Source organism: Phyllostomus discolor, chromosome 2 (assembly GCF_004126475.2).
Source record: "Phyllostomus discolor isolate MPI-MPIP mPhyDis1 chromosome 2, mPhyDis1.pri.v3, whole genome shotgun sequence".
Taxonomy (NCBI): Eukaryota; Metazoa; Chordata; class Mammalia; order Chiroptera; family Phyllostomidae; genus Phyllostomus; species Phyllostomus discolor.
In genome coordinates, this window is record NC_040904.2 from 138,779,182 (window position 1) to 138,796,440 (window position 17,259).

At 34.4% G+C, this 17,259-nt stretch overlaps 1 protein-coding gene across 2 annotated transcripts in view; it reads right to left on the reverse strand.

The window, feature by feature from the left end:
• METTL25 (methyltransferase like 25) overlaps positions 1–17,259 on the reverse strand; it is a 102,757-nt gene that overhangs the window by 20,134 nt on the left and 65,364 nt on the right. For both annotated transcript variants that reach the window (XM_036018614.1, XM_028532881.2), the window contains 2 exons: positions 14,017–14,090; positions 3,019–3,112 (listed from right to left, as the gene is read on the reverse strand). In XM_036018614.1, the coding sequence (XP_035874507.1) occupies positions 3,019–3,112; positions 14,017–14,090 (168 nt within the window). The remainder of the gene's footprint in view (positions 1–3,018; positions 3,113–14,016; positions 14,091–17,259) is intronic.

The following is a 17,259-nucleotide window of genomic DNA, read 5'->3' on the forward strand; positions in this document are numbered from 1 at the left end:
CTTATGAATTTGAATATGGCTGTGTGTCAGTTCTTCTGAACTGATCCTGAATTTAGACTTTTGGGGCTTTCCCCCAACAATGCATAAATAAGTGGGACAAATCAATGTTTTTCTCTCTTTCCCCCCAGATCTTTCTAAAAGATCAATTAGTAAAATAAATAAACAAAACTATACATAAATGCCTTTTTATTAGCTTGTGGCCAAAACTTTTATTTTAGTACTGATACTTCATGATGTGGGATAAAAATAATAAGATTTTGTATTGAATTGGAAATATAAGTTTGGTTTTAATAACTTATCCTATTTCCAACCACTTTGGCCTGATAAACACAACTCTCTTAATTCCTCTTGTTTAACATTAAAATGAACAAACAGGCAAAAAAAAAAAAAAAAAACCCAAACAAACAAAAACACCCAAATTACACATACTCCTTTATTTGCTTCCTCTCACCAGAACATCCTTTTAAACACCTCATGTTGTTCTGTAACTTCCTTTTCTTTTTCTAACGAATTTTATTCAATGTTTGTTTTTAATGAGTGTCAACAGTATTATGGGAAAATCAGAGGGGCACTGTTATTGCCTTTATTAACTAATAAAGGTAATCATTTTAGACTGATTTGACGTGCTATGTATCTATATTAGTCTTTTCTTTTTGTCTTTCTAATTTCACTCTCCACACAGTGGTGGTTCACAGCAGAGGTTTTAATGTTAGTTGAGTCTGTGTTCAAGTTCTGCTCTATCCCTTGCTAGTCTGTGATCCTGGGAAAATGAGTTGGCCATTTCTGAGCCTCTCTTTCTATATCACTACATTGGGAAATTTATAATAGTATCGATCGTGTTTTCTGAAGAACAAATAAGATAATGTTGTAATGTCCTAAGTATAGTAACTATCACATAGTAAGTACTTAGTAAACATTAACGACTGTTAATATTCTTATCAGGAACAAAATGAGCATATTCAGGAACACTTACTATGATTATTATTAAAGACAAATTTGGGAAGAGAAAGCCATGAGAAAGGGTAAATAACAATTTTTCTGGATTTTTACCATTTGGTTTTTGGAAAAAACCATTTTTACTAAATACATTTACTAAATACATTTTTAGTTTAAGAAAAACTTACCGTATTTTTTGGACTATAAAAGGCACTCCCTCCAAAAAAAAATTTGGGAGGAATAATGGTTGTTAATAGTGCTGCTGAGTTCTTTTTATATTTACACTGGCGAAATGTTATGTTACTTATGTTATTAAATATTTTACCATATTTTTTGTTTCAAAAATTGTTTTCTTATTTTCCTCCTCTAAAACCTAGGTGCATCTTATGGTCCAAAAAAACACAGATAACTCTTTGTGAAAATAATGTATATGTTTGTGTTCTTGGTATTAAATTCAAGGCATGAAACTGAGACATGCAATAAAATAAGCACTAATTTAGACTAAGTGAAAGGAAGACCAGTCTGATTAAAAATATTTTTTAAAAAACCTAGAAATAAAATAACTTCAATAAAAGTATCTATTCTTGCTAATTTATTCAAGAATAGAAGGATCTTCATTTTGGTGACTGAATAAAAATACTTACAGGAGTCATATCAATGGTGCTATTAGTAAGTATACAAAGATCAGAATAAAAACTAGTACTATTTAGTATTTACTATGTATAAACATTGTGTTCATTCAGCCTTTTACTTGTATTACCTCATTTAATCTTTTTTAAATCCTATGAATTAGAAATGCTTTCCTAGCCTGGGCTGGTGTGGCTCAGAGGCTGAGCGCCGGCCTGAGAATGAAAGGGTGGCTGGTTAGATTCCGAGTCAGGGCACATTGTCTGGGTTGCAGGCCAGGTCCCCAGTAGGGAGCACATGAGGCAACCACACACTCATATTTCTCTCCTCCTCTTTCTCTTTCCCTTCTTCTTTCTAAAAAATAAATAAATAAAATCTATCTAAAAATTAAAAAAAAAAGGAAAAAAAATGCTTTTCTAAACAGCCATTTTATAGTGGGAGGAAACTGATTAGTACCAGTCCATTTGCCTTAAGCACTAAAGCAACTGGGGAGTAAACGGATAATTGGTATGATAATTAACACCATAATACCTTTTAGCTTTGTAATAACCACATCTGGGTAAGTTTTCTCTTTCAAGAAATACAGTTCATTCCTATAATCATATTTTATTCTTTATTTCAATTTATAATAAAAAATACCAGAATGATCCAAGCTAAACTTAGTATTTCAGACAACTCATTTAAATCATATTGAGAATTTATTTATTTTCTCAATGTTAGAATATTTATTACTTTTTTCCACATACTACACAGCAGAAAGAAAGAAGGAACCCCTACCCTTCGCAACAGCATGGATGGAACTGGAGAGCATTATGCTAAGTGAAATAAGCCAGGCGTTGAAAGACAAATACCGTATGATCTCACCTATAAGTGGAACCTAATCAACAAAACAAACAAGCAAGTGAAATAGAACCAGAGACATTGAAAGAAATAACAAACTGATAGTAACCAGAGGGGAGAAGGGTGAGGGATACTTGTCAATTAGCTTATCTCTGTGTTCCCAACAATATGTTTCCAATTATTAGCTTGGACTAATGATGTTACCACTTTCAAGGGTTCTCCCATTCAAAGGCTTTTTGAATTTAAGAATTTTAATTTTAATTAGTTATATAATCTTTAAATATAAGCAGTTCAAAACTAAAAGCAGTTGTGTTTTACTTAAAATTCCCATTTTTCTGTTATTTTGTTTTTAACTGTATTTTGATTTGAGAATTGGCATTTTTTTTCCTGAAAAAAACCTACAAGAGGACTCCCTGAGGGTGTAAAGTAGCAGACTATCCACACTGACAGATGTCAACTGAAACAAAGGTAATGGAAGTTTGGTATCAATATAATTTACAATGTTTTCAACAAATAAGAGAAAAATAGAAGGCAAATGATTCTGTATTAATTCAATTCATTACACCACAGAAATTATCCTGTTCTTATGAAAATAATGAGTAATCACATACTGACCTTGGACTCGTCTAATCCAAGCTTCTTGAGAGACTTTCTGACATAATCCAGAAAGGACAAGGATTTGGAATAAATTTTACCAACATGCTGATCGCTGTAAAATAAAATTAAATCACAAAATATTTTTAAATATCATTTGTGTTTGTGTTTATGGTGCAATATCCAGTTGTGACAAAAGTGTAATAATAATTTTGTGAATATTTTTAACTTACATATTACAAAGTATTTGAAATTCACTTTTGAGAATTCCTTCAACATACAGAAAAACCATGTTATGGAGACAATACTATGAGAAAGATGTATGTAAATTTATAGTATTAAAAAGCTTCAATTTTAAAGTAAACTATAGGTCTTTCAAAAGTTTCCTTTCTGTTACAAGACACATTTTAATTTTACGGGCTCAATATTATAATGCACATTTCTTTTATTAAGTATATTTTATTGATTATGCTATTACAGTTGTCCCAATTTTTTTTTTTCCTTTTATCCCCCCTCCATCATGCAAACCCCCTACCCTTCAGCATTAGTTCATATCCATGGGTACATATAAGTTCTTTGGCTTCTATATTTCCCATGCCATTCTAACTTCCCCCTGTCTATTTTATGGCTACCAATTATGCTTCTTATTCCCTGGATCTTCCCCCTTATTCTCTCCCTGCCTCTCCCCACTGATAATCCTCCACGTGATCTCCATTTCTCTAATCCTGTTCCTGTTCTAGTTGTTTGTTTAGTTTTGTTTTTGTTTTCAATTCAGTTGTTGATAGTTGAGTTTACTGTCATTTCACTGTTCATAGTTTTTTATCTTCTTCTATTTCTTAGATAAGTCCCTTTAACATTTCATATAATAAGGTCTTGGTAATGATGAACTCCAACTTGACCTTATCTGGAAAGCACTTTATCTGCCCTTCCATTCTAAATGAGAGCTTTGCTGGATAGAGTTAGTCATCTTGGATGTAGGTCCTTGCTTTTCATGACTTCACATACTTCTTTCCAGCTCCTTCTTGCCTATAAGGTTTCTTGTGAGAAATCTGCCGACAGACTTATGGGCACTCATTTTAAGGTAACTGTCTCCTTTCCTTTGGCTGCTTTTAAGATTCGCTCCTTCTCTTTAATCTTGGCTAATGTAATTATGATGTGCCTTGGTGTGTTCCTCCTTGAGTGCAATTTCTTTGGAACTCTCTGGGCTTCCTGGAAGTCTATTTCCCTCACCAGATTGGGGAAGTATTTCCTCATTATTTGTTCAAGTAAGTTTTCAATTTCTTGCTCTTCCTCTTCTACTTCTGGCACCCCTATGATTCTGATGTTGGAAAGTTTAAAGTTGTCCCAGAGGTTCCTAAACCTCTCATTTTTTTCTGAATTCTTATTTCTTCATTCTGTTCTGGTTGGATGTTTATTTCTTCCTTTTGTTCCATATCATTGATATGAGTCCCAGTTTCCTTCCCTTCACTGTTGGTGCCCTGTATATTTTACTTTATTTCACTTTGTATAGCCTTCATTTCTTCCTTCATTTTGTCACTGAACTCAATCATTTGTATGAGCATCCTGATTACCAGTATTTTGAACTCTGCATCTGATAAGTTGTCTACTCATCGCTTTGCTCTTTTTCTGGAGTTTTGATCTGTTCTTTCATGTGGGCCATATTTCTTTGTCTCGGTGCACCTGTTATGTTGTAAGGGGCAGAGCCTTAGGTATTCCCCAGGGTGGGACAAAGCCCTTTGCTGCGTTGTGATGCTGTCTGTGGGGAGGGGTCAGAGAGGGAACAATGCCGCTGGTTCACTGTGCTCTAGCCCCACTTTCCTTCACTTCCCTTGCTTCCCATAAGCAGATTGTGCCCTTTCAGGTGCTGATTCCCCGGTAGGTAGGTTTGTGTACATTCTAGGACCCTGTGGGTCTCCCCAACAAACTTTCCTGTGAGACTTGGAGTTTCTCCCACCTTTGCAACCCACACGTTTTTACAGCCAGAGGTTTTGAGTCTTTAGCTTCCCAGTCAGGCAGCTGCACTCTTTTACCCACATGGTCCACCACCTTCCAATTGGCTACACATCTCCACCCCTCCTACACATCTGGATGAATATTTTTTTTAACTCCTTCATTGTCAGAGTTCCATGAAGTTTGATTTTCTGGCAGTTCTGGTTGTTTATTGTTTTTAGGTTGGCTGTTACCCCTCTTTTGGTTGTGCAAGGAAGTGAACCATTTCTACCTACACCTCCATCTTGGCCAGAACCTACAGTGCACATTTCATTGCAACATCTGCTCATAGTGGTGATAATTCAACAGTCATGCAGAGAAATCTTCAGTGCCAGTCATTGATCAAGCATCATTAACACTGAGCTGGGTTTCACTTGATCTCATTTATGCCCAGGAGAATTTCATTATAGTTTAAATAAAATACCATGAGATGACTTTAAATTTCAATAATGCAATGCTAGATTATTACATCTCACAATTTTGGTTGCAATTTAGGTATAATGTAAAAAGCAAGGGAATAAAAAATTCACCACCTCCAAATATCAAAAACAATGAATAAAAGCTCATCTATACTTGGCGGTTTAAATATTAATCCCTATGATTAATTAAACATGAAACTCTATCAAATCCTCCATTGAAATACACCATAAATATGTAACTTCAGCTTTGATTCTAGATAGCCACCTCAATTCCACTTATTATTATCTCATCTCCAGATCGTTACAGCTACTTCCTAATTAAAACTGAAGTCTGTCCCATTCATTCCTGCCTGTATTGCCATGTTAGTTTTTCGAGGAAAATTTTTCATTTACTACTTACCTGCTCCAAACTGCTTTGAAATAATAGTCATTTAAACAGGTTTAAGTTCCAGGAAGCAGAAATTATATACTGTATAAGTTTTTATATATTTCTCAAAGCATACACATATGTATGCTTTTTAATGTACAACAGATATCATATAATAGCTATGTATATCTTATATATCACACAATTTTGAACTGATTAACTGTGTGGCCCGAAAAAGATGCCATTTAATATTAACATCCTGCTCATCATCTTTAAAAGGGTTTTAAGATGTTTTACAGAAACAAAGACATCTATTTAAACTATAAGAGGAAAAGGCACTAATACCATATCTACTTCTTAATTAAGTAGACAAAAGTATAGGCAAGCTGAGCAACACAAATAAACTAAGGTAACTTAAAATATAGAGAGAACTACTGAAAAAATATATAAGAAAAAATGAAATATAAATAAAACTAACAATAGCTAATATTTACTCCATGTATACTATATGTCAGGGTCTCTTTAAGTCCTTTACTACATTTAGTCATTTAATCCTTGCAACAACCCCATGTGGTAAGTTAATTATCATCCCCATTGTAAAGATGGTGACACACACACAGAGGTTAAGTAAATGAGCCAAAGGTTGAATCAAGGAAGTTTGGCCTCAGAATCTGGGACATTAACTACTATTCAATATTACCTCCAGCATAGTACTTCAGTAGGATTCATACTCGATGTTGTTAAATTGCAGATGAAGAATGGTACCTGTGTATTACAGGCAAAGAGAGCTAGGGAGATTCCATGGCATCCTACAAGAGTGTATGCATACATATATATTCTTACAGAAAAGCTATGTAGGCCCTCTTGCTATACTCAAGGACAAGGAATTTAGTGCTTTAATGCAATTATGTGATGCTAAATAATTCTAATAATTAAACAACTATGAGAGAGGTGGATATGTGGTGGGAGGCCACTTTTTTCTTTCCTAATCATGTACTGCCAAACTTATTGCTTAAACTTATCAGCAGTGAGGGCCAATTAGAAGTATGTGTCTTCTTTCCAAATCATCTGCAGTTCATGAGAAATCATTCACCACTTACAAAGGAAGAGAGGTGAACAAATGTTATAATCAACTTGCTAAGTAATGATGGCAAGCAAAGGGCAGCATAGAGGAGGGAGTGCTTTAACTACTTAGAGGAACTGCAGTTCTTGATGTCTGTTTCCCACAGTACTGTGAACAGCAATATTAAGAAATGAAATGAATAAATATTATCATACTAAAATTAGTATGGCAAACACATAAAATTAAAACTTGTTTTTATATGTATTTTTCAATAATTGGTTTAAAACTGTGCTCCTTAAAAATTCCAAAAAGGTATTTTAAATTTACAATTTTCCATAAAACATGAAAGTATAATTATATAAGAAATAAGTCCTTTTCAAAAATATGTTGAATTTACTTGATTCTTTGAGGAAAATAGAGTGCTACTGCTAAGAAAGGCTGAAAAACCAAACTGGCTTTATTAACATCATGGATATGGAAGAAGAGGGAAGTACCAGTGATCCCATTTTGGTTTAAATACATATATTTGCCTGGCTGGTGTAGCTCAGTGGATTGAGCGCAAGCTGCGAACCAAAGCATCGCAGGTTCGATTCCCAGTCAGGGCACATGCCTGGGTTGCAGGCCATGGCCCCCAGCAACCACACATTGATGTTTCTCTCTCTTTCTCCCTCTGTTCCCTCTCTAAAAATAAATAAATAAATAAAAATTTTAAAAATAAACAAAAATAAATACATATATTTTACAGGAAGCAGAATGCCAATTTATATATTACCAAAGCAACATGTTATTAAATACAATGAATCAGACTTTTAGACCTTTTGGAGGAAAAAGATTACTTTTGCAGAACATGGCACCAATCTCTAAAGTCTGGGTGTTTTTAAATCAATCTTCTTAAAAATAATACCCACAGACAGTTTATGATGCAAAATGCAATCTGCTCTTTTGCAGGTGCAAGAAAGGAAGGGTCTACCAGTTTTTAGAATAAATACTGCAATTCTATTAATTAAAAAACAATGGAAAAAAGCAGGCCAAAACTTACAATACGGAAAGCAAAAGGGCAAAATAGGATGATTCACAAATGGAATATGAGGCATCCTATTTTTCATTTGTAGTAAGTGCTAATCTGATTTCTCCTATTATAGAACATTACAGATTTAAAGTCAGACTTCGATAATTTTACAGGGTTTGGCAGAAGTAACGCCAATGAGTGTGGTTGGTAGGGTACGTGAATGTCTCACATGATGGACAGCATTTGAACATTTTACCTAAAAAGACATATGGTGTGCATGAGTGTGATATCATTATGTTAACAGAATTACATGCTTATGATTTTGTAATAAAATATTTTCATATAATTAAAAAGGGGCATTAGTGCTGGACCCTAATTGTAGTGTATATTACACTACAGATTCACTGTCGTCTTAGTCTTTGCTGAAGTGTGTGATGATAAATAGAAGTCATGCCATCCATTAATTTGCTAATAATTAACAGTTAATATAATTGTTTTCTGTCAGAAAATGATAAAGGTCAGGAATCCAGATGCCCGCTCTTTCTTTCTCCTCATGTATTTTCATTTCTTTTTTACTGAATGTTATTTTCTTATATGAAAATGCTCAAGCTTTTCTGTCTGAAAAAAAGCAACAAAATACCCCAAAACAACATACCCCCTATCTCATACAATAAAACTATCTACTATACACTAGCGACCTCCCAAAGCCCCAGAATTTATTTATAAAAAATTGTGTACTTATTCTTACATGTTCAAACTTTAGTGACCTTCAAAGTACTCTCCTTGTTGCAATACATCTATTGATTGATTAATTGATTTTAAGGAAATTAATTTCCAGATCCTCTATTTTCTTACATGCATATTCCTAAAACTCATATGTGGGGATAGGTGCCTGTGGTCTAGATTCTGTGTTATACATGCCCTTTCACAAATAGCTCTTCTCCTGCTTTAGCTTGACAAAGGAAAGGCACACCTCTCACCCATCTTACTATCTTGCATTGCGAAGAGGTAGGGCTCAGAAGACCCTCCACAGCATCACAGACAAAATAATTCCTTTACTACAGGCATTATAAAGGCCATCTCTATCCATCTCCATAGGAGATGCATTCCATTCAAGTTTAACCCCTCATATTTAAGAATTTAAAAGAAAAACTTATTATAATTTATGCTATCTACGTGTGTATTTACTTAATAATAATTCAACTTAGAATAATTAAAAACCACTAAGTAGAGGAAACTTTGTTGTCAGCTAGACATTATATGAAAAAGTAAAAGGAGAGCAAAGACTAGTCAGCAAAGGGAAAGGATGTCGCACCATGTTCCTGTCGTGGATTTAAAGAATGACCAGACTATGCCTAACAGAAAATGTTAAATTTTAGAAAATATTCATATTTCATAAGTATCTTCCATAGTATTTTATACTTGACTGTCAATAATATATGTAATATTAAAGAAAATATTCACAAGAACTTTGTTTTGTTATTGTCATTTCATTTGAGGTTGACAAATCATCACATAAATCACAAATTAGGTCTTAGAAGAAGTTAAAAGAATTACTTTCAAGATATTTCTGTATTTCTTAAAAGTATGCCCCATACAACACTTAGTGCTACAAATATTGTGTGCAGAGTTTTGGGAAAAGAAAGGTACTATGAATACTGGTTTGCCTCAGCAAAGTTAAATTGATTTTTTAAATAATAATAGAATTCACTTGCTATATCCCAGGGATTATTTTAAGAACCTGAAGATATTAACTTATTTTTCACAACATTCTGTGAGGTAGATACTATCATTAACCCCAATTTAAAGATGGGAAAACTGAGGCAAAAAGATGGTAAGTGCTGTCCCAAGCTCATAGTGTTATTATCCAGTAAGGCCTGGGACTTAACACCAGGCAGTAGAGCTACTGTGTATGCACTTAACTGTGACATTTTGCCATTTTTCACCAAGGTATTTGGTGTCTCTAAAACATGAATGGGCACTAGGATTCTTAAAGAGGGTGATATTACATAAGGCATTTACTTGATTAATAAATTCTTTTCTTAAAGTATTTTTACAGAATTACTGCTCTTCAGGATAACCATCTGGAGCACACTATTATAGATTAATCAAAATCTGATTTATCCTCTTTCAGAAGCATTTCTAAAGTACTCTAGAGCCACATTTTGGTTCTAACACTTGCAGTGAACAAAACAAAATGTCATTTGTGTTGGAGCATGATCAATGGAACAAAAAAGTAAAATATGCAGTGTATCAATAAAGAGAGTCGATGAGACAGTGACGGTGGAGGAGAGAGTGCAGATATGAAATAAGGTGTGATGGGGATGGTGAATATCATAGATAGTACAAGTAAAAAGCTGAAGAAGAAAAGTATACCAGCCATGGGGACACCTGGTGAGGTACATCCCATGCAAAGGCCCTGAGGTAGAAATGCTTCTGGCATTTTTAAGGACTAGTGAGAAAATCAGTACAGACATAAAGGGAAAAATAGTAGAAATGAAACGAGGGGGATAATGAGGAGCCACACCATGTAAGGTTTTATAGATCATAGTGAATATACTAGCCTCCAAGTGAATGAGAAACCATGGGAATATTGTGAGCACAATCTAGCCTGCTGTTACGGGAAGTGGGTCCCTATCATTTTCTTTAGTTTTGTACATGTCATTCTACCTAGAATATGAAATACTGCTGTGTGGACACTATACCCTATGCATCCAGAACCTAATAGGCTGTCTGTCACAAAATAAACTACTACTAGGTTAAAAAAAAAATAACATGCAAGTCTCAGCAAGTAATTAGAATGTGGGGTTTGATGATGAGGAAAGAATAGAATCAAATATGCTTTTAAGATTTCTAAAGGTTGATAATAATGGTCATGCTATTCCCAGAAATGGCAAAAGTTAAGACAGCAGAAACAAGGGGAATAGAATTGAAAGCTGACTTTGGTTGTTTGGACGTGGCTGAATCTGGTGTATTTGTGAGGTAAAGAGCAGCTGTCTAGATGAAATAGAGAAATGTAGATTTGAACTTCTCAGAAGAGGTGGAGCCAAAATACAAGATTCAAGTTATTTGCTGTGAGTGTAATTGCCAAGGAAAGAGGAAATATAGAGATAAGAAATGAGGGGTGACTATAAAACATTAGAGAATGCCTAGGTACACTTAGAGGATGATTACAAAGAAAAACTCCTAAAGAAAACAGATACGTGTTGAGCATAAAAAAAATAAACTTAGAGGAATGCAGCTTAGTGGAAGGTAATGAAGAAGAGAGTTTGTAGAAAAAAACAATTATTAACAGGGCCAAATGTGGATGAAAGCTCAATGAAGTTATGGAATGAAAGCAGTGTTATAACAAATACGATCTATCTACTGAGTGGTAAAGGAAGGCAGGAATGCGGAAGGTTGGAGAATTTGAGTATTTTTTCTTTTTTAATAGCTTTTTTATTATTTACATATTTTAAAAATTTTTTAAATGTTGTTCCAGTACAGTTGTTTCCATTTCCTCCCTACCATTACACCCTGCCCCATCCATCTCCAGCTCCCACCCTTGATCCTACCCTCCTTTGGCTTTGTCCATGTGTAATTTATACATGTTCCTTGATGATCCTTCCCCCTTTTCCCTCCATTCTCCCCTCCCACCTCTCCACTGGTTACTGTCAGTTTATTTTTTATTTCAATGTCTCTGGTTCTATTTTGTTTGCTTGCTTGTTTTGTTGATTAGGTTGTGAGGTACTTAAAGAGCGGCTGTCTACATACAGGTGAGATCATATGGTATTTGTCTTTCACTGCCTGGCTTATTTCACTTAGCATAAAGCTCTCCAGTTCCATCCATGCTGTTGTGAAGGGTAGGAGCTCCTTCTTTCTTTCTGCTGCATAGTATTTCACTGTGTAAATGTACTACAGCTTTCTGACCCACTTATTTATTGATGGGAATTGTAAATTTGCTGCTATGAACATTGGGATGCATAGGTTCTTTGAGTTGGTGTTTCAGGATTCTTAGGGTATAATCCCAGCACAGTAGAATTGATCGGTCAAATTTCAGTTCCATTTTTAGTTTTTTTGAGGAAATGTCATACTGTTTTCCACAGTGGCTGCACCAGTCTGCATTCCTACCAACAGTGCACCAGGGTTCTCTTTTCTCATCAACCTCGCCGGCACTTGTGGGTTGTTGATTTATGATGGCCATTGTGACTGGTGTGAAGAGGTATCTCATTGCGGTTTTAATTTATATCTCTCTGATGGCTAGCGATGTTGAGCATCTTTTCACATGCCTCTGGGCTGCCTGTATGTCCTCCTTGGAGAAGTGTCTGTTCAGGTCCTTTCCCATTTTTTAATTGGGTTGTCTATCTTCCTGGAGTGGAGTTGTGTGAGTACTTTATATATTTTGGAGATCAAACCATTGTCTGAGGTTAAATTTGCAAATATATTTTCCCATACAGTTGTTCCCTTTTTATTTTGTTGATGTTTTCTTTAGCCATGAAGAAGCTTTCTACTTTGAAGAAGTCCCGTTTGTTTATTCTTTCCTTTATGTCCCTTGCTCCAGGGGACATACCAGTGAAAATACTGCTGCGTGAATATCTGAGATTTTCCTGCCTACGTTCTCCTCTAGGATTTTTATCGTGTCATGACTTATATTTAAGCCTTTTATCCACCCTGAATTTACTTTTGTGTATGGGTACATTAATGATCGAGTTCCATTTTTTTTGCATGTAGCTGTCCAGCTCTCCCAATACCATTTGTTGAAGACGCTATTTTTACTCCATGTTATGCTTCTGCCCCCTTTGTCAAATATTAATTGACCATAGAGATAAGGGTTTATTTCTGGGCTCTCTATTCTGTTCCATTGGTCTATGCATCTGTTCTTATGCCATCACCAGACTGTTTTCCCATTACCTTTTATCCTCCCTACACCCTCTTGCACCTCTACCCACATTTCCCCCCAGAGATTTAAATTTTTAAGTGAGAATAAAGGTTTATAAAAGAATATAGATGATTTTAAGTAGTCATTAATAAATAAATTTATGAACAGATTTGAAGTCTTAAAAGAAGGCAGGTTATCAATATTTGAGTGGACATGATTTGCAAATTTTTGTGACTTTTTCAACAAGATTTGCATCTTGATGTGAGTTCAAGAAAAGGAACTAGTTTTCAGGAAGACTAAGAAATTAGCTTGCAAACATTTCAAAGACTGGTAAATACATGGAAAAGAGAATGGAGATTGAGATACAGGTTTGGGAGTCATCTACATAGAATGACAGTAGAAACCAACAATATATGCAAAAGATACTTGTGTGTCATAAATACTTTCAATAAAAAATTGATTTTCTTATATAGAGAATAATAGCTAATCTAACATAGCATCTATTTTTTTAATTTGAAGAATAATCCTATTACAACCAGATAGTTATAAAAATCCTAAAATTGTTATTAGAAAGAATATATTCATAAAAATTGCTGGTATTGCAAATGTATTCTTGAGTACAACAGTTATTGAACTGATATTATGAAAACATTCTCCTACCCCTTGTCTCTCTGTATAAGCAAGGCATTATTTTGGGAAAATAGAAATAACATCAACAAAAACATATGTAGAACTTCTATTCAACCATAAGAGATCCAAATGGCCAAAACGTTGTTTATGATCAATATCTGCACTAGTTAGTTAACTGTGTATATGGTACTCACCGTGAAACATTTTACGTCTTCAAATGACAATATTATAGTCACTTAATTAGTTATATATAACATTTCAATACTTCTAATATTCTAAATACATTTTACATATATTACTTTACCATTACAACAACCATTCCTTTCATAGTAGAAAGGAATCACTAGAACTTCCACACTTTAATAATGATTAACCTAAGATAGAGTAACTGCATCACCTGAAGACTAAAAGCCACTTTGTAAACAATATAGCACAGTTGTTCTTGTTAAAATAAAATCTTCATACCCTGGCTGGTGCGGCTCAGTGGATTGAGTGCTGGCCTGCAAACCAAAGGGTCACTAGTTCGATTCCCAATCAGGGCACATGCATGGGTTGCCAGCCAGGTCCCTCGTAAGAGGTGTGCAAGAGGCAACCACACATTGATGTTTCTCTCCCTCTCTTTTTCCTTCCCCTCCCCTCTGTCTAAAAGTAAATAAGTAAAATCTTTTAAAAAAATCCTCATACCATTTTGTGATGCCGTAACAATCTTTAATAATATCCTGAAGGACGGCACGATAGAAGAGTGATTCAGTAGGCAGCTGAAAAAAATATAGACATATATATATATATATATATAAGCACAAGAAACAAATAACAGTAATCAAATCAGTACAAGATAGTTGGGACCATAAGTGAATGTTAGAAACCTGACTTCGTTGTGAAATCTAAGAGACAATTTTATAATTTTTCCACTCCAAGTTAAAATGTTATAAGAGAAAAACAAACTAACATCCCAAATGAAGTGCTTATCAGTGAAAAATGTACACATAAACTTTCACAACCAGCCAAGCCAGCTCTGTATAAGAAAGCAGCTGGGTAAGAGATGTGCAAAAGAGAAGAGATTAGGTTGTCCTAATGGTGGTGAAATAGAGATAATGTTATCTTCTAAGATTCAAAGCTAGAAAGAGACAGTACTACTCTAAGCAAGGACACACTAAAAATATGTCTGAGGCATAACAGATCATAGCGAGACAAAGGGTACAGGAAATCAAACTCAAAATAATATCAGCAACAATGATCTGCTTCCAAATAAAGTTATTATTGGAAAAAAAGAAAAAGAAAAAGAAGCAAGAATGGAAAACAACATTAAATAGTTCTGAGAAACCGAATAAGGTAATATGTAAAAACTGTTCAATGGCTGGTAAAATTTCAAAGATACGAGTTTAGTGAAATGTATATATTCACTGAGTTTTCCTTTTGTAATTATTATTTTTCCTCAAAGCCCAAAATTGTTATTTTAATCTGTTTTCGACTAGAATGTTTGGATTCAGATGGAGTTTAGTACAAAATAAATTTTGCCTGTGTGCTCAGGCAAAAACACACACACACACACACAAGAAAAAACAAACATACTTATTGTCCCTCTATCCCCATCTAATATCCAGTTCCTACGCACAGACCCCAGATGCTGAGCCTCAAAACACCCCAAACTGGGAGTTGAGGGTCAACCATTATTTCTTAGATCTCCACCAGATGTTACTACCTTCTTAAGTCACTGAAGAATGTCCATCTTGTATGATCCTGACAGACACTTTGAATGAACACACATATCTATTCCGAATGGTGGGGATAATGGGGAAGGTGATTCTAGTAGGAAATGGTGTTGGTAATACCAAATCCCCATCTTAATTCCTAAAATAACTCACTGAGAGCCAACATACCCACACAGTTGAGTGCCCACACTGAAATTTATAAGCTTTAAAAGGCACACTTCTTATATAAAATCTTTTTCCAAATACAACTCCTTGCCTCAAGACAACAATCCTTGATTTTTCAACTTTCCTTTCTTGAAACATTTCATATTCCAAACATTCATGCTCTAGAATGTTTCATTCAAAATTTCCCATCTCTGTATATACTTCCACTTGACATTCTTTTCATTTTGAGTAATTCATTTCTACAGTACCCAAAATCTCTACCATCTGTCCCCCACTTCCCACCAAATCCTTCCAATTTTCTCACAAAAAAAGCTGAAATCCTTTTGATATATTAACACCTACTCTTAAATTGTTCTTTTTAAAATTCAAGGTATTTTGGGAAATATATTATTACATGAAGTGAAATATTAGTATAAGTTTTACAAGTGGCTTACAAAGCTTTAAAATTTTTATTAGCTATAAGAAATGGAAACTTTAATTTATTTGACTTTTATATAAAATATAAGCTTGACTTTTTCCTAAAATAGTTAAAAGCCCTCCTTTCCCATGCTTTTGAAAATTATATAAAGTTATAACAGGGTAATTTAGAAGTAAAGGTATATTTATAAATATAATAAATATTTTAAAAATATATACTTATAGTTATTAAAACCAATTGTAGAAAACCCATAAATAAAAAAACACAAGAAATGCATTTTAAGAAGAAAACATAAAGAAATGTAACATGGAAAATTACAAACGGATAGAATAAATCATTCCTGAGTTACCATGAGTAAATATGAGCTTTATGGCTGCTTCCTAAGAGGAAGGAAGGAGCATAATGAAGTGTCTTCAAACGTGCATTCCTGGAATAACTAAGACTATCTATCCTGGTAAATACAGATGGTGGTAAGTGGGAAGGGAGTCAACATTTGAGCAGCCTGAGCCTGGCTATTCCAGGAATAAACTGGATGTGGCTCAGAGTTTACTTTCTTTCCTTCACAAGTGAGAAATCAACTTAACATTTTTACACATGTTAAAATGGGGGGGTGCAGAAAGAGTACATTATTAAAGTATATATACACATACACACATATATATGAGGATATACATATACATACGAGGATGTGTGTATATACACACACACATTAGATATGCATTTTACAGGTCTTATGGAAAGGACACTAAAGTGGAAGTCAGGACTCTAACTAAGGGAACTGGAATGCATTATTAAAATTCTGCTGTGTACCATGTTATGTAAGTTTGGTATAATAACCAACTCCTAAGACTGACGGTGAACTCTGAGCAAGCACTTGGGAAACTGAAAACCACCACACAAGTGCACTGGGGCATTATTATGAAAGGCACTTTCTTCTTTCAGGCTCCTAGCAAACCACTGAGCTGATGTGCAGTATGGGAGTTGGAGGCTTTGGCTCCAGAACCAGATTCAAATCTCAGTGTTTGCTACTTAACAGTTTCCTCATGTGTATCACAGGACAGTAATAGTATCTGTCCCACAGCACTATGTATGTAGTATGCTTCAGCTGATGAAGAAAATTTTGAACAGTACTTCGGTAGCCTCTGTGTTAGATTTAACTATGATTTTCATAATCATAATTATTAATTACCTGTAAGAGCAACAACAGTTAACATTTATTGAGCATTTACCATCTACTAGATGTTGTTTTGAGCATTTTACATTTTTCATTCATTTAATTCTCACAACTCTACAAGGAAGGTGTTATTGTTTTTCCTATTATTGTTATCATTCCTATTTTACAGTTAAGAAAACTAAGCCACAGAGAAATTATGGCACATGTCCAAGGTCACTAAACAAGCTACTGATGATGACAAAATGAAAACCAGCAGTTTGAGACTGATGCCCAAGCCCAAACAATATGCATTTAAAAAATCAGTTTTTATTAATTTTTAGATAAAGATATTTAAAAACAAAGTTCTTAGTATCGTGCCTGGTCCAGAGTAAGCTCTTAGTAAATGGTACTTGTTACTATTGTTATTTTAAAATTATTTTAAAAATTCAAATTGACATATTAATGACACTTGCAGAGAA